Consider the following 26218-nt stretch of genomic DNA (forward strand, 5'->3'; position numbering starts at 1 on the left):
TGTGACTCTGCAGCAGCAGCAGCGGCGGCTGCTCTCAGGGTGTTCCGCAGGGCAGTAATAATGTGAAATACTGTAAAATGTCTCTGCAGAGAGTCGGGGGGCTCGGCCGCTCGCTGTGGCAGGGCGGCAGCAGGACTCCGCCGCTGGCCCGGAGACACGGAGCCTTCTCCAGCCGGAGTGCAGCGCCCCGCTCCGCCTGCACTGCAGACCCGAGCTGCGGGGACGAAGCCTGCGGCAGCAGCTGCTGCCCTCCACCTGCCCTGCCTCCTCCTCCTACACACCCCGCCGCGGCCTCCAGACTCCAGCGTGCGGGGAAAGCGCGCTCTGAGGAGGCGCTGAACGTGTCCGGGCGCTCCTTCTCCTCCACAGCGCTGAAGGTGGAGCAGAAGTCCTACCTGTGGGCTCGGTACAGTGAGATGAAGCGGCTGGTGCACGGTACGGGTCTCTCTGTGTCTGTGTTCTATAGTGAGAACTCATACAAACACCTGTAACATGTAACAGTACATTTTCCAGTATGTTCTCTAGACTGAGCACATCATTACACATATAGAATTGTTTTCTTAGGGAGGTTTGGGGTTTCAGTCATGCCTGCAGTGCAGTCTAGTTAAGTTAAGTAATAATTAAACCAATTTTTCATTAACCTAATATAATACAAATATTAAGCTATTTAAATGTCACACCGTCATGTTTGTTTATAACTATTTTTAGAATTTAGTTCTAGAGGGTCAGAGGTGGATTGATAGCTTTGGATCATTGTCCTGCTGCAGGACTTTAAAGTCACAAACTAGTAGAGAGCAGATACATGGTTCATTCACTTACAGAAAGTTGTCCAAGTCTTAAAGCAGCCGCAGTCCATCAGATAAGCACCACCATATTTTAATTTTAGTAAGATGTATTGTTTCTGAAATTTTGTTTTAGGTTTATAACGGTTGTAATGGAAAACACCATCTATCTGTCTGTCTATATATACAGCTCTGGAAAAATAGAGACCACTTACAAATGTACATACAAAGTTTCTATGACTTTACCAATTTGAAAACCTCTGGAATATAATCAAAAGGAAGATGTATGATCATCAAGCCATCAAACCAATCCTAACTGCTTGAATCTTTGCACCAGTAGTGGCATAAAGTTATACAAAAGCAGTGTATAAGACTGGTGGAGGAGAACATGTCAGGATGCATTAAATTGTGATTATTGCACCAAATATTGATTTCTGAACTCTTAAAGCTTTATGAATATGAACTTGTTTTCTTTGCATTATTTGAGGTCTGAAAGCTCTGCATCTTTTTTGTTCTTTCAGCCATTTCTCATTTTCTGCAAATAAAGGCTCTAAATGACAATATTTTTTATTTGGAATTTGGGAGAATGTTGTCCGTAGTTTATAGAATAAAACAACAATGTTCATTTTACTCAAACATATACCTATAAATGGCAAAATCAGAGAAACTGATTCAGAAACTGAAGTGGTCTCTTAATTTTTTTTACGGAGCTGTATAAGGGCTGGGTGAAATATAGAAATGTAAAAAAATATCAATAAATTATCATACGAGATATAAGATGAGACAATATTGTTTATATCAATATAGACTGTACTGCATTCAAGTGAGCTCACTCAGTTCTCCACATTCATCTCTGCATGGCTTCACCTCATCTCAACTCTCTCCCTCACTGAACCCTCCTCCACCTCCCCCACCACTTACATATCAGGCAGTGAGAGCACGAAGACAGACAAACACGTGAGATAAGTTGTTTATCATAAAGAAAACTAAAGGTTCAAATTATTTGGAGATGGTTTGGATTCAGAGTGTCAGCTGAGCAGCAGAGTAAGGTATTCTGTAGAGCGAGGGGTCACTAATAGGCGACTGCGGTCCAAGTCCGGACCCAAGTGATGTTCTTTGAAGTGGAGCCGGACTGGAGAACTATTGAGTGTTTAATTTCCACAGTGTTTATTTTAAACAGCATTATTTTTTCTAGCATTTACAGTGATAGCTTCGCAGTGCAGGAAACTCACAGTACAATCACATGCATTCTAAATAAAGTGTGGCACACTTTACATTCTTTCAGATTGCGTGCTCTATAAACAATATAAAATGTTTCTAGAACTACAAGGCCACTCCAATATACAAATGCCACTGAATGCCTGTGCCTGTGTAAAATTTGGAATGTGTAGCTTCATCTCAGATGTGCCTTTTTGTTATTGCCTTATAACATAAAAAATATCGAGATATATATCACATATATATCGCCATTCAGACAAAAATATCAAGATATAAGTTTTGATCCATATCGCCCAGCCCTTATAGATTCCATTCATCATAATCTTCTGAGAGAAAGCTTGATAACTTTCTTATTACTACCACAAACCACTCTAAACACAATGTTCATGAATGAGTCATAATAAATACACTTTACTTGTGACTTAGTAAAAAAAACTCAGTTTTTGACATATTATACACAATCTACACTCTAAAAAACAGAGGTACGATATGAGTACTTTTTTGTACTTAAAGGTACACTCTTTATAATTGTACCTTCAAAGGTACAATACTGGTCTTTACAGGGTCAGATTTGTTCCCTCTGAAGTACAAAGTAATTTCTAACAGCAATAAGTACAAATTTGTACCATTTAACCAGCCAAAGGGTACATTCAGTATTCTGCATCACTGCACTAATAAACAATATATATTTAAATTGCACATTTTTTAATTTGAAAGCCAGACAATTTTGGATCATCAAGTTTTTGAGCCAAATTTAGTTGATGATAATGTTTATAATCTTTATAATCTTTACTGGCACAAAAACCATGGGTACAAAAAAGGACTTTCACTGAAAGGTACTTTTTTGTACCTCAATATAAGGTACAGCCCCAGCGACAAGCTTTGTACTCTTTTAAGTACAAATCTGTACTTACTTTTCTTAGTGTGTATGCAAGCCAGATGAGTTTTGAAAACAGAAGTGCTGTGGACTGGCTATTATTAGCATAGATAAATTTAGAGAAAAAAGGATCTTCATAAGAACACCTTGCCAAGTGAAACATGGCTTGCTCTGGGTTGTGTTGCTTTAAGTGACATATTGCACAGGTAAAGGGAAGAATGTATCCCGCCAAATACCAGAAAATCCTGGGTGGCAATATAAATATGGAGATGAATCTGAGAAGGCAGATGATTCCTACACCAGGATATTGATCCTAAACTGAAGTTCCTATTGATTTGATTAACCTCAAAATCTACCCAAAGAAACCCAGGCTGAAGCTTTAGGAATGGCGTATATACACTGGCAGGTCAGTCTATAGCATCAATGGCTTCGTCATGCAGGAACTGCTGACACAAGTCAGCCACATGAGGTCTATCATTGTCTTGCATCAGAAGGAACCCAGGGCCCACTGCACCAGCATATGGTCTCACAATGGGTCTGAGGATCTCATCCCGGTACCTAACGGCAGTCAGGTACGTCTGGCGAGCACATGGAGGTCAGTGTGGCCCTCCAAAGAAATGCCTCCCCACACCATTACTGACCCAGTGCCAAACTGGTGATGCTGGAGGGTGTTGCAGCAGCAGAACATTCTCCACGGCGTCTCCAGACTCTGTCACATGTGCTCAGTGTGAACCTGCTTTCATCTGTGAAGAGCACAGGGCGCCAATGGCGAATCTGCCAATCTAATGCCAATCTAATGCCAAACATTGTTTAATTTTCTTTCTACTATGAATACAAAAAAATGTAAAACAAATGGCAACAGTGACTAATGTTGACAAAGCAGTGGCTGTTTATGTCTTATTCAGGCGGATTTTACCACCACGCAAACCAGGCAATTGCTTGGGGCCCCAGAGATCAGGGGCCCCCTGCTGGCCAAAAGGTTGGCAAAAGAAGCGAAAAAAAAAAACCCTGAAATGCATTATTTCTTTTTTGTTTGACACAGAAGAGACACCATACACGCAAGTTAAGCTAGGTGAGAAAGCTTCTTTGCAGCAGCAAGAAATTAAAAGCCTAACGAGGATGAGGTAACTGAGACGGGTAGGTTGTCAGAGTCAATAATGCATTTTGCTATACAAAAGAATCCATTGGGTCAGGGCCCCTGGAAAAAAGCATTGCTTGGGCCCCAGAACTTCCAAATCCGCCGCTGGTCTTATTACTATTAGTACTGTAATATTAAGTGTAGTAACTTACTATTAAGATAGACACAGCCCATAATTTAAAATGACAGTAAATACTGAACTGATGCTGAACTGCTGATCTAAAATAAAGTATTTTATTAAATGAAGACAATCTAAACTGATTTTATTGGAAACAGTTAACAGTTTATTGGAAGGCAGATGGGTAAAGAGCTCAATCACAACTACTGTAAAGAAGTCATTAAAGAGCTTCTGAATTCACAAAAACACTAAATCATATATATTTTTCTATCATATTTAGTTTTTCCTACAGGTTTTAACTGCATTTAAAACAGGTTTAAATGTTACAAGTCAAATAAACTAGTAGAGTTTAAAGTTTAAAAACATAATATATGTTAATTTAATGTGTTATTATATGATATTATACATCATATATTTTAGCTGTTTTAATATTGTTTTCTGAGTTCACTGTCCCACTTTTCATCTCTTGGTCCTGTCCCAGAGTCCGGCAACAGATTAGGCAACAGCCGGTGACCTTTTTTTAATCTAGCTCTGTTTACTGAGCTGCTGCTGTTATGATTGCTCAGGGAGAACGGACAGAAAGCAACACTTCACAATCAGAGCATGTTTATTATTCGTACCAGTGAAGTGTGCATGCAGTGAATGTCTGCATCTCCCAGCACTGACCTTCTATCAGCTATATTTAGTTTAAAATTATATTTTTGCTATATACAGCTCTGGAAAAAAATAAGAGACCACTTCAGTTTCTGAATTTGTTGTTTTATTCTGTAAATTACAGACAACAATTCTTCCAAATTCCAAATAAAAATGGTCATATAGAGCATTTCTTTGTAGAAAATAAGAAATGGCTGAAAAAACAAAGATGCAGAGTTTATATTAAGAGTATAGAAATCCATATTTGGTGGAATAACCCTGTCTGTTTTTTAACCACAGTGTTCATGCATCTTGGCATGTTCCCCTCCACCAGTCTTACACACTGCTTTTGGATAACTTTATGCCACTCCTGGTGCAAAAATTTAAGCAGTTCAGTTTGGTTTGATGGCTTGTGATCATCCCTCTTTCTCTTAATTATATACCAGAGGTTTTCAATTTGGTAAAATCAAACTCATCATTTATAAGTGGTCTCTTATTATTTCCAGAGCTGTATATTCACTGCAGGCATGGCCACGTCCAATCAAGCAGGCTGTTTTGGCTCCTTTCCTGCCCTTTAACATTATTTTAACATGTGGCTTGTCACTGACCTGGCAGAAAACTTAGTTTGAACTGCAGATACGCAGCAAGATTTTAGATTTTATTCCTATTGGAGACTACAGTGTGGATCGGAGGTGTGCCACATTTGTTGTTTTTGCTGTAATCCAGCATGTTATTTTTGAAATTAACTGTTGACTTTGAGGGTAAAGTACAGGATAGGGTACACCTCAGTTTATTTATATACACATTTATATTGAATTACGGCCAGTGTTTCATTGGTAGTTTCCTAATAGGGCTAACATAGTGGCATATGTTAAAGAACAGAATAGGTCTTTTTTGTCATTGTCAGTCAGTTCATCATTATAATTTATGTAACAACATTTCAACATACCTAAAAACACACAGTCATACACAGTCATTAAGGTCAGTACATACATACACTTAATAGCATGCACACGTTTATTGCATCATTTTATTTTACCTGTAGCACTTTATTCTAGGGTTGTTATTGCAGTTGCATATGTTGCTGTGTTTGAGTCTTTTTGTCTTTGCATTAATTAATCTGCACCTTCTGTTTTAATATAAATTATCACCAAGATGATAGATGCCCTTTATATCATGGTGGGCTTTGTTTGAGACAGCAGGAGCTAGTGCTGGGCGATATGGGAAAAATCTTATATCACGATATGGATTTTTTTATATATCACGATAACGATATATATCATGATATATCACATTTAAGTATGTTTTCAGTTATTCTTCGAAAGATATGACAAAATAATATAATTGCTTACTTTTTTCCAACTTTATTTCAAAGTTACATTAAACCAAGCATTCACAAATGAGAATTACTACCTTTTATTGCAGCAATATGTTTGAATAAAATGAAAAGAGATGAGGTAGATGCAGTTTTCAAAAGAACAATGCGTCTCCATTGTTCAGCTTTCAAATAATGTAAAGTAGCGGCATGTCACAAAACCACAATATGAAGCTTTTTGGCGAAGATTACTTTATTATCACTTTTATAAACCGAGTTTATGCAAAGTGACCACACCAATACATTCCTCATAGCCTACTTTATATATTTGCATGAATAATTGATAAAATGACTGTAGAAACGATAGGGACGAAATTTATCGTCATATCGCACAGCACTAGCAGGAGCTGTGTAGTTCTTCCAGTGTGGGCAGAGGGCATCTGAGGATGTTTTGATTGCTGTTGATAAGCCTCTGGAGTGCTTTCCTCTGAGCTGGTGTACCAAACAGTTCCACTTAGACCCTGTAGTGCACAGTTTGTTGTATTTCAGTACATTTCAGCCTCTGGCACTACAGCACTTTGGCTATCTGATGCAAAGTGTATTCTAAAAACAGTGAAATCACCACAGCTTTCAGAATATCTCCTCTAGCTTTTGACCATTTGAAAACATGGTAACATATGTTGCTCTAAAATGTCTATATTATTTTCTGCATTCATACTGCCAATACACACATCCCCATACCATAACAGAATCTAGCTTTTGCTGATAACAATCTGAATGGTCCTTTTTGTCTTTCTTCCAGAGCCTTCGGCTTAGGTTTGTGCCTTTGCTCCTTGCACACTGAAATTTCTGCAAATATGATTCTGATTACCTGTTTACATTTTTAGTGTATTTTTTTATCTCATTACTAGCCTTCAATTGCCAGTGTCCTAACTTTGTTGAAATGTTGCAGACCTGAAAACAATTGTGTTTTAATAACAAATGAGTTGAAGTTCAAAACATGACATATTGTTTGATATCTTGGGTTCATACTAGTAAGATACAAGTTGCCAAATCCACTAAATTAGCTACCAGCTGTAATTTGGAAGGTGCTGAGTATCTGGATCCATTTTGTTCTGATTTTAAAAAATCATTGGTGTTTAATCTGCTCCTCTCTGTTTAGACCTGATTCCTCCTGGAGTGTGTAACCTGCTTAATTCCTCCACCATTTATGCCAATAACGAGGTCAGTCTTTCAGAGGTGGACATCTATGGCTTTGACTATGACTATACACTCGCCCTGTACTCCAACGCTCTGGATGCCATGATCTACACCACAGCCCGAGACTTCCTCATCGAACACTTTAAGGTGAAGCACTCTTCGGTCAACACAAATACAATGTGCCTTTTGTGTCTGCAGCGAATTAGTTTACATTTCACACAATTACTGTGTAACAGCACATTTTTCCACTATTAACTCTGAATTAACACATTAACACAAATATAGAACTTTCACTTCAAAAAAAATAACTAGGCATTTTTAGGTATTCATTTATTTTTAGTATCAAGCTATTAAAGTGTGTCCAAGAACTCCCTGTCCACCCTGTCATCTTGGCATAAACCACCTAGTAATTTGTGAAATCAGTGACATTACAGCCTTCATAGTGTTTTCCCATACATACATGCTGCATGTTAAACAAATAATATAAATTTCACTTATCATAGTTTTTGCACTATAAAGCATACCGGATTATAAAATGCACAATCAATGAATGTACATTTTCTGGTCTATTTTTATTATAAGGTGCACTGGATTATAAGGCTCATTATGCGACACTAGACCTGTAAAGCTAAGCTAAGTAAAAACAAAAACACTTTTTCAGTCAATTGAGCACAGAATGTAATCTACACAGATTTCTCTCTTAAAACTATTTATTTGGGTGTGTGAAGCACTTCTGTTTATTTACAGTAAGCTTAGATTCTCAAATTCCTCAGTATTAGCATTAGCGGCTAGCCGGGGTTGACAGCAGGCTACAGGCCGATAATACTCACCTCTGAATAGTGAAAGAGTCAGCGCTTAGCACGGTTAGCAGATAATGCTAATAGTCCTCCAGCCTCTGTGCTCTGTTGTATTAACTTCACTGAAACTCCTGTATAACGCTGCACTTCAGTAGAGTGGTTTTACTGCTCCTAACAACCTGACTGGGAAAATTCTTACATGAGACACACTGGATTATAAAGGTGCACTGACGATTTTTGGGGAAAATGAAAGGATTTTAAGTGTGCCTTGTAGTGCGGAAAATACTATAATATTTATCATATTATATTCATACTTAATACTTAAGTTAAATCCTGTCATGGTAAAATATCAAAGTAATTAAAATATTTTTAGATAATTTTGAGATAAAATGTATCTTTGATACAGAACAAGGTCACCATGAATAAGTGTTTGCAACTCTAGGTCAACCACGTTTTCATTAAATATTCATTATTTTTATTATTATTATTATTTTAAATGGTCCACGCAGGGAATAAAAAGTAAAAATAAAACTTAATTAAAAATTATTTAGCAACTATGTGTAAGTTTTGGGTGATTTGTAAATGTAGAAACATCTCTGGTAAAAATGTTTTATTGGAAGAGTACTTTTAATGCAGGGTAATACAAATAAACTGCTGTGTGAAATGTTGTGTTTTTGAGTATATGCTGCTGGCACAGTAGTTTTAGGAAACTGATTTCATTGTTTAATGAGTTTGTTCCTTCCAAGTTCCTTCCAAACCCAGTAATACTACTGCTTTCAGTTTAACAAAAAAATCTTAGGAAGTGCTTAGGAAGTATTTTTTTTAACAATGTGATGCCCGAAAGGCACAGTATTTTGATAATCACCATAATAAACCATTTTTGTTCATTTAATTATTTTTGCAAAATACAATTTTCCTGTTGTCCTTCATGTTGTGCTAACATTTCATGAGTAGGTTTTAAAAAGTAGTTTCCCACTGGGTGAGTTATATTGCAAAAAACACTAACGGTGCTATTATTTTACCGTACATCTGTTTTTACTTGTTTCTGATTTTTTTATTATATTTTTAGTACCCACAAGGCATCAAAAAGTACGACTACATCCCTAACTTTGCTGCACGGGGCCTTCACTACGACATCCAAAAGGTAAGATTATTAATTATTTAAAAACCCTCAGATTTATTGCTATCAGTCTGGATCAAAGACTGTAAAAAAGATGGACGCCGTGTCGCTGTTCCCATTCATTTAATAAAAAAGAAGCCAAAATCTTCCGCCATGTTGGCGATCCTGATACCCGATTCTGCGGAGTAGAGACCAGAGGAGGGAGAAAGCCTGTGGAGAGACAGCCTTCTCATTTGAATAAACCCGCCCCTGATGCAGGTTCTGCTGACGGTTCTGTTCTGTTATTGGTCCCACCCATACAGTCATTGGTCCCACCACGACTAGGTGTAACTCAGCCCTTTTACAATAACCACAACTTTTTGAATAGAGCTGAATAAACGAATTCTGTGGGGATAAAAAAAATTGCAATATAAGCAGAGGTTACACTAGCTGTTGCATTTAAATAAAGGGGGTAGAATTATAGTTTATTAGAAAAAAACGTGATTGAAAGTTGTCTGTTTTGCCATTGAAACCTATGGGGATGGGTGGGGTTACACAGCTTTCTGCAACCAAAAAGCAGGGGGCGCCCCACCTGTAGTGGCTTCACTTTTGAGAGACGATGCTCTGTCCAGTTATACACAGTCTATGGTCTGGACTATCCCTATGCATTAAAAGAGCACAATAAAATTGGTCCATAAGTACAAGAAGAAAAATACTAGGCTTTCTTGGAAATGTGTCTCTAGAGATTACATCTGGAATGATGGATCCTGATTCTGATTTAAGCTTTAGGGCACAAGGGCGTTCTCCGCTCACTCTCGTGTGTAACACAATCAAAGTTGCATCAGGTCATACAGATTTTCTCCTTCAGTAAGAAGCTTATGTGATTTAAAAAGAGCTACCATAACTTTTTTGCATGTTGAAGCTGAAACATGCTGGTGTACTATGGGATACATATTGTGCAGTGTTTAAATCATATCTTAAGTCGAAAACTTTAGTAAAGATATTTTACTAAAGTTAAATATAATGGGATATAAAATATATCTCCAAACGAATAACTTTTGTAGGAAAATAATTTCAATTTTTCCATTTATCATGAAATTTAACAGCAGCTATGCGTGATGTGATAAACAAAAAAACAACACAGATCTTTTTTTTTTTTTTTTTTGGATATTGACAATCTGTACTGCTTTTTTATTCACCCGTAAGCCCTGTTTAGCCAGGATTAATTTTAAATTGGGTCTTGGGGTAATTATCTTGTTAAGAGAAGCTCCTCTGTGATTTTATTCCCATTTGGATCAGCCCTTTCCATCTTTTGCTCTGTCATCCTCTGAGGAAATTACATGCCCAATTATGTACTGTTTTTTTCCTGAGCTCAGCAATCGTCTGATGAATTTAAAGCTATTAAACAGAAAAAAATGTTTTAAAGTTCCACAGCGACGGTGTTTGAGTATTTTGGCTTTAAGCCAAATGAGCGAGGAGAACCATCAGCGCAAATGAGCTGGTATGTCAACTTTCTTTCAAAACAGTGGCAACAAAAACCACTAACCTGAGATCTCATTTAAAGCACAATCATTCAGCCAAATTGTCTGAGCTGAATACTGAATATGATTTTTTACCCAAGAGAGATCCTGCCTCAAGCCCCACACAGTGAACATGCTGTTGTTTCATGCTCGGACTTTGTCTGACAGTTACATTAAAAATACATTAATAGCAAGAGCTCTGCCTTGTGTTTTTTTTAGCTAATTTGTGTTTTATAGCATATACATATATATTCAGAAAAAAAAATCAAAAGTTGAATTCATGTAAATGTTACTTTAATCTATTTGTTGTTACTTGACTTACTTGTTTTTAAAAGGTCTGTTTAATATTTAGTGCAGTTTTCTCAGAACCAGAAGAGTCCCAGGGTGGTTGTACTTTTTTATTTAGCATATTAAAATATTTTTTTTATATTGGAAGCCCAGTGTCTGTTCTTATTATAAAACGTTAGTTTCACTGTAAAATGATAATAGTATTATTATGCTAGTATTTTATTACTGTGGCACAGAAGCAGGAAAAAAAAACATTTTATATAGTGCCCCTTTAAAATGACGAAAGTGTCGTTTATCGCAATCATTTCTGGGACAATATATCGTCCTGAAAATATTGTTATCCTGACAGGCCTAGTCGTGATGGCAGTAGTATCACTTGTAGTTGTGGAGGAAGTAGTAGTAGTAGAGTCTGTAGTGGAGGTGGCAGTAGTAACAGTATTGTAGCACTAGAGGTGGTAGTAGTAGTAATAGTTGCAACATCAGTGGTCACAAAATTCAAAGAGTACAAAAAGTGATTTGTAGCACATGTTCTACTTTTGCTGTGCTCAACAGGGACTTCTGATGAAGATCGATGCCTTCCACTACATTCAGCTGGGGACAGTGTACAGGTGAGTGCTGAGTCCTTTGTAACGTGTGCACCCTCATAAGCAGCTTTAAGCTTTTACTTCACTGTGAAATCGTTACTACAGGGGTTTGAATGCAGTGCCAGATGAGGAGGTGCTAAAGCTGTATGAGGGAACTCACCACGTGCCCCTGAACCAAGTCAGCGGCTTCTATGGAAAGGTCAGTACATACTGTAGTATTTACTATTATTCATCAGTTTCAGTGTCTACTGATGTAGAGCGGTGGTCTCTAACTCTTATCCTGGAGAGATGAATAATGTGGAACGGATTAAGACTAGACCCAACATCTGTGAATATTGGCAGTCCTGTGTTTTGCATCATTTTAAAAGCAGTCTGAGTAGGTGTCCTTTAGGTTTGGTTTTCGAAATGTCATGATACATAGAACAGTAGAAATGTTCAGAAATTACTTGAAATAAAAGGCTTTCTTGCTCTTCTATACCATTACAATTTTGGCGTTTTTACATGACAGCTGCAATATACAAATAAACAAATTTTTGTGATCTCAGAAATGTTTAATATCTTGATCTTAAATATCAATATGGCAATATATCATGTTGTTTGTGATCTGTTATACCACAGTTAGTTCTGACCCTGCAGTGTGGTTGCTTGAGAGGCGTTCTAAGAGTGCCATTATCAGCCGCTAATGCTCTGTAATTACTCTGACACATACAGGTAACCTAGCAACGATGCAGCGCTTACCAGCCAAACAGTCGCAAAATGTTTACAACCAAACAGATCGTATTTTATTGGCCTCTTTAACTCAAAATCTTTTAATAAACAGCGATAATGTATCTGTGGGATAATTGCAAAAATACACTTGAGGTTCGTATTTTAATGTGTAATATTGGCACTGCTGTGCTGGGGTCGTAGGCACGAGGCCGCAGGCTGAGTACCGTAGCACTGCCTCCCGTGTATTATTGCTTAATTATCAATATGTGGCATTAATATAAATATTTATGCATACAGTTTTGCATTATATGTATGTTTTTCTGTAAGCTTATGTTACACATTCTGAAAAGAAGTGTTGCATAGTTGTGTTCTACCTACACAATGCAAGTTTGAGGCTATTTTACACCACTGGAAGAGAAGCAGTCAGTTTATGTGTGTTCAAGAGACACAAGCAAGCTGAGCTGTTGTACATTGTTTCATATTGGTTGTAAAATTCTGAGAAACGGACACCTAATAAATACATAATTCCTGGTATTTGATTATTTAGTATTTTATCCACTTCAGTAGCACGGAGATATGATAGAGAATTGGCTTGTGACATATTAAGTATCACAAAATAACACTATTATTATAGAAATTATATAAATGTATTTAAATATGACAGTAGTGTGGTTTATCCTAATCATTTTTGGGACAATATATTGTTTATTTAAAATCAGTTATTGTGGCAGACCTAATGTTCAAGTACAGTTTTCGCAACTGCAGATGTAGTGCCAGGCGTTGGACTGCTGCCAGGTTATTTTTATCTGTCTTTCCCAATTCATTATATCAGCAAGAGTTCATGCCCTGATGGCATGCAAACAGCATTTTAGAAACAGTACTTTGATTTGGGATTAGATGTGAATGGACCGCTGGCAGGTTTGCGGTTGATTACATGGACTTAATGTCGGTGTTTTTCAAGTCAGACAATGTGATTTTCTAGTCAAAGTGTGGAGACGTCCCACTACTAATCCAGCAGATTGTGTCCTGTGCTCAAATTCTTTCCACGCTTATAAAAGACCCCTGAAGAGACATTCTCCCTTGCCTCTTTCCTGTTTTTCATAGCATGCATCCCTGCCTGCAGTAAGACAGGATGATTATTGTTGGTTGCAAACAATAAAAACACTCCAAACATTTTTATTAGCTGATTAACTTACAGAGTGTGACTCGTCGTCGCTTGCCACGGTAGAAGTTACTGAACTCGTCTTGCACTGGATTGTCTAGATTCAACCTCCTCAACTTGGCAACCTGAGTGAGCTTCGTGTCTGGGGAGGGGTGGGCAGAGCATCACTGTTATTAGCCTATACCCTTTCCCTGCTTTCAGAGCAACAATTATTCCGATTTTCAGAAAGTGGGCCGGGACTTAGAAGAACCCATGTCTACTGACTTGGTAAACCTGTGTTACTTTATTTCTTCAGGGTCCAAATGTTAAACAGTTCATGGACGTCTTCTCTCTTCCTGAGATGACCCTTCTGGCTGTTGCAAACGACTACTTCATCTCTAATGACATCGAGTACGAGCCTGTGCACCTGTACAGAGACGTCTCGGTAAGTGTGGACAGAACTTTTCAGTAGAATAAATGAACAGCTATGTTTTATACTCAACATCAGAGCTGGAAACTTACAGTGAAGATCCAAGTTCATAAGGTTTTATGAACCATGTCTTTGCTTGTGTCAGATTGTGTGTCAGTATCCATAATGGTTAAGATTGACAGTATGGTGTGTCATTATTAATCAAATTTGTAATATAACTTTCTAATCTGAGTGACTTTAGATTCTTTGAACATACAGTATTTTGTTTTTTGATGTTTTGTGTTATTATTGACATTTAATTATTCACTTAATTTACATTAAGCACTTGTTTAGATAGAATTTAAATTTAAATGATCAATTAATAGATGATAGATGAATTTAAAACAATATACACAAAAGAGACGGAATAAATGAAAAGAAAAATACTTTCCATTTTGATTACATTTTTTTATCTTTAAGATGATAAAAGTTGGCCACTATGCTTTAAAGTAATATGTTTCTAGAAATATGAAACTAGAAAATGTGGCATGTAAATACGCTATAGCATTAATTAAATATGCCCCAATGTGAGAAGTATGAGCCAATGCCGATATCTGATGTTACACATGTACATATCTGCCGTTGTCAATATACACGTTTATATCTTATGGAGAGACTGGAGACCCCTGTATGCCTTTAAGACTAATAAAAATAAATTAAAACTGTCCTAAATGAATACATTTAAAAAGTAGTGTTGCAAGTATCGGCCAATTGTATTAGTGCAGCCAACGTCCTTTGATTCTATTTCGACATTCAATAACGTCAGCAAATATTGGTTTGACATATTGGTCATATGCTGATGATTCTAAAAAAAAAAAATAAAAATAGGATATAACTGTGATATAATCGTGCTTCCCTAGTTTAAAATGTTGCTATGCTAATATTGATACTTTTAAATCCATTTTTAAATCTTTATTCTGCTATATTGTACACTTATTAAAGAAGTTTGTATTCATTACATTCAAGCTTTTGAGCAACTAGGCAGTTAATCATACTAATAGTTATTATGTGGTGTTGCGCTATCGTAGCATTAACATAGCCCAGAAATCTGATGTTACTGTAAAATTGTTTGTTAGCCAGTCAGCTAACATTAGTGTAGTTCAACTCGCTGGACTCTCGTACAGTAATTTGGTCTTTCAAGATACTCTGTGAACTCAATCATGGTACAAAATGAGTTGCTAGTACTCACTTCTTGTTGATGCACCATAGATGCTCAAGTGACATTTCACATAATGTCCATTAAATGCAACTAAACTGCAAATATAAATAATTATCTATGGAATGTAACCCTAAACAAAACCTTAACATTTTACCCTAAACTTACTCTTCAAGATTTAAGATTAACTGTTAAGGAGAGGATTAGGTTTTTGGGTTAATTGAAGGTTTAGTTTAACATACAGGTAAGTTTTAGGGTTAAATTCCGTTTCTGTTTAGCTGATATTTCAGTTGCATTTAATAGACATTTAGTTGAATGTTAGGTGAGTATCTATAATGCATTTTAATGGATCGTCCAACTAATGTAATACCCTGGTCTCTACAGCACATACTCTGGTTGCAAATATGACAAGAATTTTAAAAAATCTTTATTTTTATTGAACAGATGAAAATTAGAATAGAAAGTTTGAATAGAAAAGAAAATAATGGGGGGTATGTGGTAAAAAAATATTCCCATGATATTTACAGACATTTTTACAATATTTTTAACACAATATTTGTACTGTTCAAACATTTAAAGACATTTTCTCAATATTTTAGTGCTATATTTTAAGACAGACAAAGAGAATTAGACTTTAAAAACACCTATCCAGATACCATCCCATAGATGGTAGAAAAAAATAATTTTTACTCTGAATGTTCTGTTACATTATAATTATAAAATATCTTTTTCTGAAATTCTGAAAAACCTGTGGAATTTCCTGTTGTTTTTGTAGAATATTAAAACCCTTCTTTATGTGACATTCAGTCCATAAACTTTAAAGTCTGTTAACCTGAACCGTCGCCATGATTTCTACTTGTGGGTTTTACGAGATATCTGACCAGCCCTTAGAGCACTTTTTAGGTGGTGAGATCCCCGCTTGTCACTCAGCGTGCATCCAGAGCTCTGGTTTCTGTGAGTTGGATATCGAGTGTTCTGTCCCGAGCAGGGGTCATTTCGTAAGTGTAAGTGGTTTACGCGCTGCAGGTTTACGTTTCCCGGTACTCCAGCGAGGAGATGGGTGTCTTGCAGATGCACTTCAAACAAAGGCTTTTTCTCATTACACTGTGGTGGTAAAGAGATCCTTGAGCTCAGCATGACTGTTCTCTGGTTACACTGATGGTTCATGGTCCACAGAGAGCGGATCTGCTTTTTTTTCTGAGAGGGAAGCCGAGGTGTTATCTGTGCACTGTTTGGAACTGAATTGAGAGAAGAGCAGACCATGTTGATGCTCCATGAGAGAAAGCTGAAAAAAGATTTTGTATGGAAGGAGAGTATTGATAAATATTAAAAGGTTAAAAACTCACATAAGCCAGAACTTTGGGTCCTAGTCTGAATTCATGATTTAGGAGCAGCTCGTGAAAGTAGCATCAGGAGTAGTTAAAGAATGTTCCTTGAATGTATGCATCTAGGTGCCAGCGTGACTGGAGCCAGGCACTGCTTGGTCTAGTAAACAATTAAGCAGTAGTAAATAAGCATACTGGGCTGCAGTCCTAATTAGGCTGCGTGATTGTAACAGCCTGTCTCAGTAAGAACAGGAATTCCTGGGGTAACTTACAGTTCCAACTGGTTTTCTGCCAAATTAGAGCTTTCACAAAACATTAGCTTCTTTTAAAGGTCTTATCAAGGCTCTACATGTCAAAGAGAAGGCCTACTGGGCCTGCACGTTATGACTGCAATTCCTAATGCCCGGTTACCACTACACAACTTACAGAGCCATCCGATTATTTCATTTGCATGATCGAGAATCTTTTAGTGGTCTTCACCAGGAAGAACCCGCCAAATGTCTCTCTCGCTTTGTCAAAAAATCTCACATTGGAACAGATTTGATGCCATGCTTGAGATTTCTTTTAAAATGAATGTCGTGTAAGAAATGAGCGACACAAATTTCTTGTGTTGATTTATAGCGAAAGCACAAAAAAAAAAAATTATTGACAAGAGAATGGATAAACCTGCCAGATATGGAGCTTACAAGACTTTACCAATCACTCAGTGAGCTCTTTCAGCTTTTCACACATAGCAACTGAGCTTTTTTCTGTTATTTTAAACAAATAGTAAAAACCAGCAGCACTTGTTGACTGGAGAATTTCCGATTTATTAGAGATACAAAATAACCAATGCATTTTTGCAATCAGGCCTTCATCAGGGTTAAAAGACAAAAGTTAAAAACATTCCAGCTTTTAAAAAACACATAATTACAAAACAACCAATGAAAACACTCCAAGAATCGAATGTCACATAATCAGCCAATGAGAGGCTGACAGCTCAATTCCAGAGGAGAATCATTTCCACCTAAAAGTCCTGAAATTTACAAACACAGTTAGACATCAATTTTATAATGAAAAGACTTTTGTTCAAGATCACACACAGAGGAAAATTACAACCAAACTGACAATACAGACTCCCAACTTCCCAAATTCCCTAAAGAAATTATTTTATTGTAAAATCCTCATTCATACCTTCAGCAAATAAACTTTTAAAACTAAATAGAAAATGTGATGTTTTATGTGTCATATGGATACAAGCGGATCTACACCTCCGTACTACATACTTCAACCAGCCAGCAGAGGTGCTGGATGAGTGGTGGCTTCAGATGTTGTTTTTTATGTTTATGTTTATTGTTATACATAGCCATACAAGTAACAGTACAGAAGCGTTCACTCCCCCTCACATTAACTAAACCAAAAGACATGCACTGCCCAACAACTAAACATAGCCGGTGTTCAGAATATTGTATTGCAGTTGTTTATTCTTACTATGTTCTCCTTAGAAAATACTTGCACTCTCTTGCCTCTTTTTTTTTGTTCTTCACAGGAAGCGATTGGCATGGTGCACATTAAAGGCTACATGTACAAGTGGATTATGGAAGATCTGGGTAAGGTTTCTCTTGAGCTTTATTCTATTTGGCCAAAGTAAGGTGGGCCACACTACACTAATGTGGACCACACTCCCCTAAAATGACTGTTGGTTGGAGTTTGTTAATACAACACACCATTTCACCCATACTGCAATTAGTTACATTACTATTAGTGATGAAAGTGTTGACATCTGGTTGCATCCCATCCTGTTCTTGCTCTGCAAACTTCAGAGATTTCTGTTCTGTTACACAACACCTTCATGAAGTCATGAAGAGCACGGTACTTTCACTAGCTGGATCAGGTGTGTTGGACACAGGGTAAACACCAAAATTCCTATTGATCTGAGTTACAGGTATTTTTAAAACTCTTCTTTTTAAAAGATTCTATATTTTATATATTTTTATTTATATATTTATTTTACTTTTACCAGCATTTTTTAATGCTATACAAAATCATTTAAAAGACTCAAGAAAGAAACATATACAGGCTTTACTCTGAGGAATTTGAGAATTACCTTAAGCACATAAATTATTTTTTCTATATACAGAACCCTTGAAGCACTGTTTTTAAAAGTGTAAAATAGATTCAACTGTGAAAGATTTTTAAGTCACATAACCCTCTATAACATTAAAAACCTGTGTATTTGACAGCTAACCTGCCACGGCTGTTTAGAGAATCCTTACATAACAGACATTAATTCTGGACAGATTAAATGGAGTGTGGAAAATCCATCCACATGATTCATCTCTGAAGGCAACTGGTTTTCATTTGGGTTTTATGTCATGAGATACGCTCTTTGGAGATGATATGATTCGGCCTTTTTCTTGTGAGGTCTTTTTATTTCGTTTTTCCACTCCACTTAAATCTTCTGTACCCTATTAAAAACATTTTGTTACCCAGCAGTTTTTATGTTAGCTAAAGGAAATGAAGGATAGTGTGTTTCCAGTTAACATATTTATGCTGACCAAAGATTTCCTTCAGTATTAGCAGTGTTGGGTTTTTTGCTGATATTGTCATATTTTGAGGGCATGTTGTCATATTTCATGTGTTTTCTTTTACTTTCAGAAAAATACATTCTCAGAGGAGAGGAGACATATGCAGTGCTTCACCGGCTGGTTAGTCATGGGAAGAAGCTGTTCCTCATCACAAACAGCCCTTTCAGCTTTGTGTGAGTAGGACTGTAATGTTCACTGGCATCTGATGGAAAGATTTTAGATGAGAATCACCTCATGAAACTGACTTGTAACTAATTCACTCACTCACTCACTCACTCACTCACTCACTCACTCACTCACTCAGTTACTCATACTCAGCCAATCACATACCGGTACTTACAAACTTATTTATATTTTTACGTAGACATGCACTCATTTACCAGCTCACTTATTTGTATCAGGTGTCATGGCTACAGTATAAGGGCCTTGCTTTAAGGTTGGATTTTAGTATATTACACTTCTTCTTATTGACAAATATTATGTCTTGTTTTCTAGTGATAAGGGGATGAGATACATGGTCGGAAATGACTGGAGAGATTTCTTTGATGTCGTCATCGTTCAAGCAGACAAGCCCCATTTTTTCAATGATGCCAAGTGAGTACCTGCTGAATCAATCCACTGTTATTAATTATCATCTAAAAAGGTTTAACTGAAATTTCTTACACAGATTCTTTTCAGGATTTGTTCAGTTTTTAGATGTCCATTTCAGAACCAGCGTCAATTACAATGTACATCGTAAAGTTTCTTTTTTTCAAATGATTTGTTGCACAGAACACTAATTGAGATCTGTTGTCCATCGAAAAACATCATAAACCAGCCAATAACACAGTAGCTTAGCCCCGCCCACTGCACTGAACAAGAAAAGGCAAAATAATACAATAATACAAGCAAATTTTTACTAATTCTGTGATTAAGTCCACTTTTTATCATTAGGAATATGAATAGGCTTAGGAATAAAACATTTTGGTTAATTGGATTTATTACTAGTGTCTTATTTTGTGTGCATTACATACAGAAAACAACATTCTTATATTTTCCTATTACTGGATCACAACTCAGGTCTGAAAGGGTTCTGCTCTTTAAAAACACACCATGAGACTAATGTAAACGTTTTGTTTGATTGAAGCCCACTGTGACTAAAGAGGCAACTGGGCCAAAATGAAAAATATAATCTTTGATAGATCTGCAGACATGCCAGATAACACATAAAGAGGAGAATAACCACCTGGGAAGTGTTCTGGGTTTTTCAGACACTAGATGGCGCTCCCAAGCAAGTCCAAAATGAATGGGCTCATATGGAGCATTTGATCAAAAACATAGTTTATAAAATGTTTGATGTTGTTCTGTATTAAGAAAATGAGAATACATTTCAGTATAAAAAATAACAAACATTTCAGTACTTCAGGCCTATTTTTTCAAAAGCTTTTAAAGCAGTTATAAACGTATTAAATTGACTATTAATCCAGCATCATCTCACCAACTAGTCATCACATAGTATCTTGGTTGTCACAACCTGTTTGCTGTAGAAATGTTTTGTTAATGTACAGGTAGATTTTCTTAGCTTTTTCTTCTTTTAAAATTTAAGCAGTATCTTGGACAAGTAGAAGCTATTTAAGATTGAGGTTTTATCCTCATTCTTTGAGGACTTACTCACAGGCCATCTCTAATGTTTGTCTTAACATGCCCAGTCAAAACTTAGGGTGGTTTCCAGTTGTTGTTAGAAATATAATTGTAATGCATTCTGGGTTGTATAGTTTTTGTATTGTGGAGGTTATTGACAGATAGCGAAAACAGTAAGCAGTGTTGTAATTCTATTTTAAGGTTTATAAAACTATATCCCTGACTAACCCAAAGTCAGAATGAATTTTGTAAAGAAAGCCTGTAACTATATCTTTTTTTATAGACCATTCAGGCGCCTGGACAGCCAAGGGGACCTCCAGTGGGATAAGATCAATAATTTAGAAAAGGGTCAAGTCTACAAACAGGTTTGTCCATTATATCCCCATTTTTTAATTATATTTAACTTTTTTAACTAATACTTGTATTGTGGCCTTTTTTATGTTCTTAATAATAAAGACAAACTTTGATCAACATTACCCAGTACTGTTTTCTGTATGTTATGCAGGGAAATCTCTTTGATTTCCTCCGACTAACAGGCTGGAGAGGGTCCAAGGTGCTGTACTTTGGAGACCACCTCTACAGTGACCTGGCGGTACAATTTCAACACACACAATCACACACACATTTGTTTTTCTTACATCATTAAATGTTTCTTTTTACACTAAAGTTAATATACCTTCAGATACAGCAGAAAAAATGAATTTTCAAGCATCTTATATAACATTTAATATAAAATACAGCTGACCTGCTGTTGTCACAGTGTTATGTTGTCAGTTGTCAGTATGGCTGCCAGTGCCAGTTTTAAGAAAAAACTTATAGAGTTAAATACTAACATGGGGTTATGTTTTAACAGTAAAGTATTTTAAGCCCTACTGATGATCTATAGCCTAATAGTCCTAAGCTGGATACTCTACCTAAGCTAAGTCCTCTACTGCACTACTGTGGGAACTGAAGGCATGTCTGTGTGCAGGACCTGATGCTGCGTCACGGCTGGCGTACAGGGGCCATCGTTCCTGAACTGGAGCTGGAGACGAAGGTGGTGAACACAGAGCAATATGCTCAGAGTCTCACCTGGCTACAGGCCCTCACTGGACTGCTGGAGCGCATGCAGGTAAAGATAGTACCACACTGTGACAAATTTCTTCTCAAAACTGTGGTGTAGGAATTCATGCAATGTTGTGTGTTGGCCAAATCCTTTATCTTACCAGTCTTATCTATATTTGTACACCTTTGTTCAGATGTATAGAGATCCCGGCTCCAGAGAGGTTCTGCAGGAGTGGTTGAAAGAGCGAGAAGAACTACGGTTAGTGACACCAATGAAATAAAGACTATAATATAGAAGAGATTTAAGAAAATACATACACTTGAGTAAAGATTATATTGATTCTAAAATACCCAGTATTGTATACAGTTTAAGCTACAAATCTCATTATATTATTTTAATCCCTTTGGCGGGTGTAACACAGCTCTCTTTTTGAAGAATGTAAGTAACTCCTAACCAGGATTAAGAACAGCCTTCATATGACATGGTTAGCTTTAATGTAGTGTTATAACGAATACACGCAAAGTAAACAGTGAGAGAATAACTACTGACCTTGGACTAATCCAAAACACCTTTTACTGTCCAATAGAGCTGTATGATAATGTCTTAACTAGGCTGGAGGCAGAGCAAAGTAGAGGTCCACAGTAAAGCACACACCAAACTACTTCTTAGACAGGAAAAAAAAATTGTGCAAACAAGCACTGTGGCAAAACCTCTGAGGTGATTAAACTTATATGCTTTACAATAATATTGGGATTCCCAACAACACTATCACATTTTTGTCTATATCATGCTACTTTTCCTACTTTCCACCCATCTAATATCCGCCACTGTCCTCTATTATATTCCCCTTCATTTAGCGCCAGAACCAAGAACCTCTTCAACCCACAGTTCGGCAGCATCTTCCGCACGTGCCACAATCCCACCTACTTCTCCCGGCGCCTCTGCCGCTTCTCCGACCTCTACATGGCTTCTATCAGCTGCCTGCTGAACTATGACCTTTCCTACACCTTCTACCCACGCCGCACGCCCCTGCAGCACGAAGCCCCACTCTGGATGGACCAGCTCTGCACTGGCTGCATGAAGACCCCCTTCCTGGAGGAGATGGCACACATTCGCTAATAGTTTTTTTTTAGGAGATATACAGTTAGACCCATAAACATTTGGACAGTGACACAGTTTTATGATTTGGGCTGTGCATGCCAGCACACTGGAAATTAAACGAAACAAAGTTAATGTAACTAAAATGTAGACGTTTAGGTTTACATAAAAGGGTTAAATAAAAATATCCTTTAAAGCATTTAGGAATTACATCCATTTTTCACAAAGCATTCTCATTTCAGGAGTTTTAAAGTAATTGGACAAATTATCTAAAAAGCTGTTTTACAGACTGCATGACCCAGCTGTTTTATAGGCTGCATGAGCTATTTCCTCCTCAATCCATCATCAGTTAGGCAGGTAAAAGGTCTGGATATGATTCCAGTTGTGACATTTGCATTTGGAAGTGAAACAGACCATCATTAGACTGAAAAAAATAAGAAATTCATTAGAAAGGTGCATTTTTGTGAAAATAAAGAGTGCAGTGGTGAACTAAGGAACTCAAAAAACCCTGGTCCTCCAAAGAAGACAACAGTGGGGGATGTTTACAGAATCCTTTCCATGGTGAAGAAAAAAAACCTTCACAACATCCACCCAAGTAAAGAACACTCTGCAGGATGTAGGTGTATCTTTCATAAAGAGAAGATTCATGAGAGTTAATACAAAAGGTTCACCACAAGGTGCAAATCATTAATAGAAAGGGCAGATTAGACTTTATCAAAAAACATCTAAAGAAGCCAGCCCAGTTCTGGAACAGCTTTCTTTGGACATAAGATCATTCTTTGGAAACTAAGATCAATCTGTACCAGAATGATGGAAAGGAAAAAGTATGCAGCAGGTTTGGAAAAGTTGGATACACAGCTAACCACATCCTCTGTTAAACATGGTGGTGGTATAGGCGTGCATAGCTTCCATTGTCACTGAGTCACTGTTGTATATTAAGGATGTGACAGAAGCAGAAAGATAAATTCTGAAGTGTACAGGGATTTACTCTCTGCTCAGATCCAACCAAATGCAGTAAGGCTGATTGGATGATGCTTCACAGTACAGATGGACAATGATACAAATCATACTGCAAAAGCAACCCAGGAGTTTTTAAAGGCACTGAACTGGAATATTCTGCAATGGTCATGTCAATGACCAGATCTGAACCCGATTGAGCAGCATTTCATTCACTTAAGACAAAACTAAAGGCGGAAAAAACCCACAAACCAGCAATACCCGAACAAGCTGCCCAGAGTTTGGTAATATCCTTGAGTTCCAGACTTCAGGCAGTCATCGTCTGCAAAGGATTCTCAACATTAAATTATTAATAATGAACATTTAATTTATGGTAAAGTTCATTTGTCCAATTACTTCTGAGCCCCTAAAATGAGGAGGCTTTGTAGATATATGATTGCAGTTCCTGAACACTTCATATGATATTTTTTTTCAGCCCCTTGAATTAAACCTGAAAGTCTACACTGCAACTTTATCTCAAGCTTTCATTTCAAATCCGGTGTGATTGTTTGCAGAGTCCAAATCATGAAGATAGTGTCACTGTCCAAATATTTATGGGCCTAACTGTATATATAGCCTACTAGGCTTTTAGACACTTTATGGGACTCCTTGGTATGTTGTTGGACTTGAGGAAATGTTTGTTCATTTTAATTTGGATGTAAAAGTTATGTGATAGACTGGTGTCCAGTCATCCTGTAGGTTGTTTTGCACATTGTTAAAGCTCAAAAAACGTCTAGGGACTACTAACATATTTTTCGCACTATAAGGCACACTTAAAATCCTTTAATTTTTCCAAATATCTTTAGTGCGCCTTATAATCCGGTGCACCTTATGTATGAATTTTACCAGTCAGGTTGTAAGGAGAAGTAAATCCACTCTGCTGAAGTACAGCGTTATACAGGAGTTTCAGTTTAGTTCTCCAGCAGTATCATTAGCTGTTACCCGAGCCAAGCATTAGCTTATAGGGCAAAAAATATGGTAAGTTAACCATACTGTAGCTCAAGTATCTACTACAGTATTTCTACCAGTAGAGACTATGACTGTTAGAGCTAGCCCTTAGCTTCTTGCCATAAATATCAAAATTTGGTAAAAAAATAAATAAAATAAAAATAGTTAATGCAGCAAGGAACACTTTCCTATCATAAATAGTTACAATGAGTCACTATTTTTACATAAAGCATTAACATCTAGAGCTAGGGGGAAAAAGCTTGTGAAAATATTGGCACTGAGTCTAACAGTAGGAAGAGATCTGGACTTGTGATGCACTGCAATGAAAAATTAAGCATTTTGCTGAACACTGAACATTGTTTTTTTTTGCTGGTTGTCAACTGCTTTTTTGTTTGCATAAATGAAATTGGCAAGAGATATTTTTCTGCCATTTTTGGATAAATTATTTCTGTTTCTGAATATTTAGTGAATCTTTACCCTGAACCTGAGCTGCTGTCACTATTTTCCATTTTTAACATCTTACCAAAATTCTCTCGACCTCCAAAAAGTGATTTTTTTTATAACCATGTGCCCCACCTATTGGGAATCTAATCATGTGATCACTAATTCCTCTGTCTATATTTAGTTGGTAGGTAAACTGACCTGTATCTCCTGATGACCTAACCAATGATGGAGCGCTTCTGTGGCTTTATGTTAAAAAAAGCAATTATGTTTTTTGCAAAATTTCATCAAAAGTTTGAGTTTTTGTCTTCTGTCTCTAAGCAAAACTTAACCATAAAACAGGAGCATTACTCAAATGCTTGCCCATACGTTTAAAATCAAACATGATTATTCTATTAAATAAAAATTAAATAGAATTTTAAAACATTTAAGTCTTTACAATTCTTCTTATAGTCTTCTTTTGTACACTGTTGTTATATTTTAGCTTCATGGCTTAGTGAAGTACAGTATGAATAATCAACCACCAGCCACAGTTATGTAAATGAATAGGTCTAAATAGATGTTACCAAAGTTGTGCACTAATTATTCTTGCACTTAAAAAAAAGGTATTGGTTTTAGATATTAGTGGTGATGTCTCTTGTTTTGTAAGCTGTTGAGTGTATGTTTTAGTGTAATGCTGTCACGCACAAGATAATAGTTGCACTTATGGTGCCGAAGGTACGCATAGTGAGTTTGTGAATTAAATAAAGATGATCAAGACTCAGATTGCTTAAATTGTATAAAACTTGTTGGACTGTATTTGACATTAATTAACATAATTGTCAGTACAACTATAGAATCAGTTCACTTTGTTTTCTGTTTTTAGATGGTTATCTTTTTATTGTTACTTTTTTTAACAACAGACTGATTTTGTTCCACTGATGCCAACTACTACAGACCTCACAAACAGTAGTGAATACAATGGTTACTTTGCTGCAATCAATGATAGATGCAACCAATATAATGTATGTAATTTACAAATGTACTAATTTTAATAAAATAAAATATAAATATTTAAATTTTTCTTTGTCCTGTCCATATGGTAATAACTTGTTATTACAAAAACGTACAAATAAGTATGTACAAGTCTGGTCTG

General features: G+C 36.7%; 1 protein-coding gene across 1 annotated transcript; it reads left to right on the top strand.

The window, feature by feature from the left end:
• On the top strand, window positions 1–26141 carry LOC103037008 (5'-nucleotidase domain-containing protein 2). Its single transcript, XM_049485922.1, has 14 exons — window positions 1–435; window positions 7244–7428; window positions 9148–9222; window positions 11538–11593; window positions 11675–11768; window positions 13735–13863; window positions 17897–17957; window positions 19006–19108; window positions 19431–19529; window positions 20839–20920; window positions 21061–21147; window positions 21526–21666; window positions 21794–21858; window positions 22458–26141. Exons 1-14 carry the CDS (start codon window positions 78–80, stop codon window positions 22717–22719), a joined length of 1797 nt encoding a protein of 598 aa, XP_049341879.1. The 5' UTR covers window positions 1–77; the 3' UTR covers window positions 22720–26141.
• The last annotated feature ends 77 nt before the right edge of the window (window positions 26142–26218 follow it).

This window comes from Astyanax mexicanus, chromosome 12 (assembly GCF_023375975.1).
Source record: "Astyanax mexicanus isolate ESR-SI-001 chromosome 12, AstMex3_surface, whole genome shotgun sequence".
Lineage (NCBI taxonomy): Eukaryota > Metazoa > Chordata > Actinopteri > Characiformes > Acestrorhamphidae > Astyanax > Astyanax mexicanus.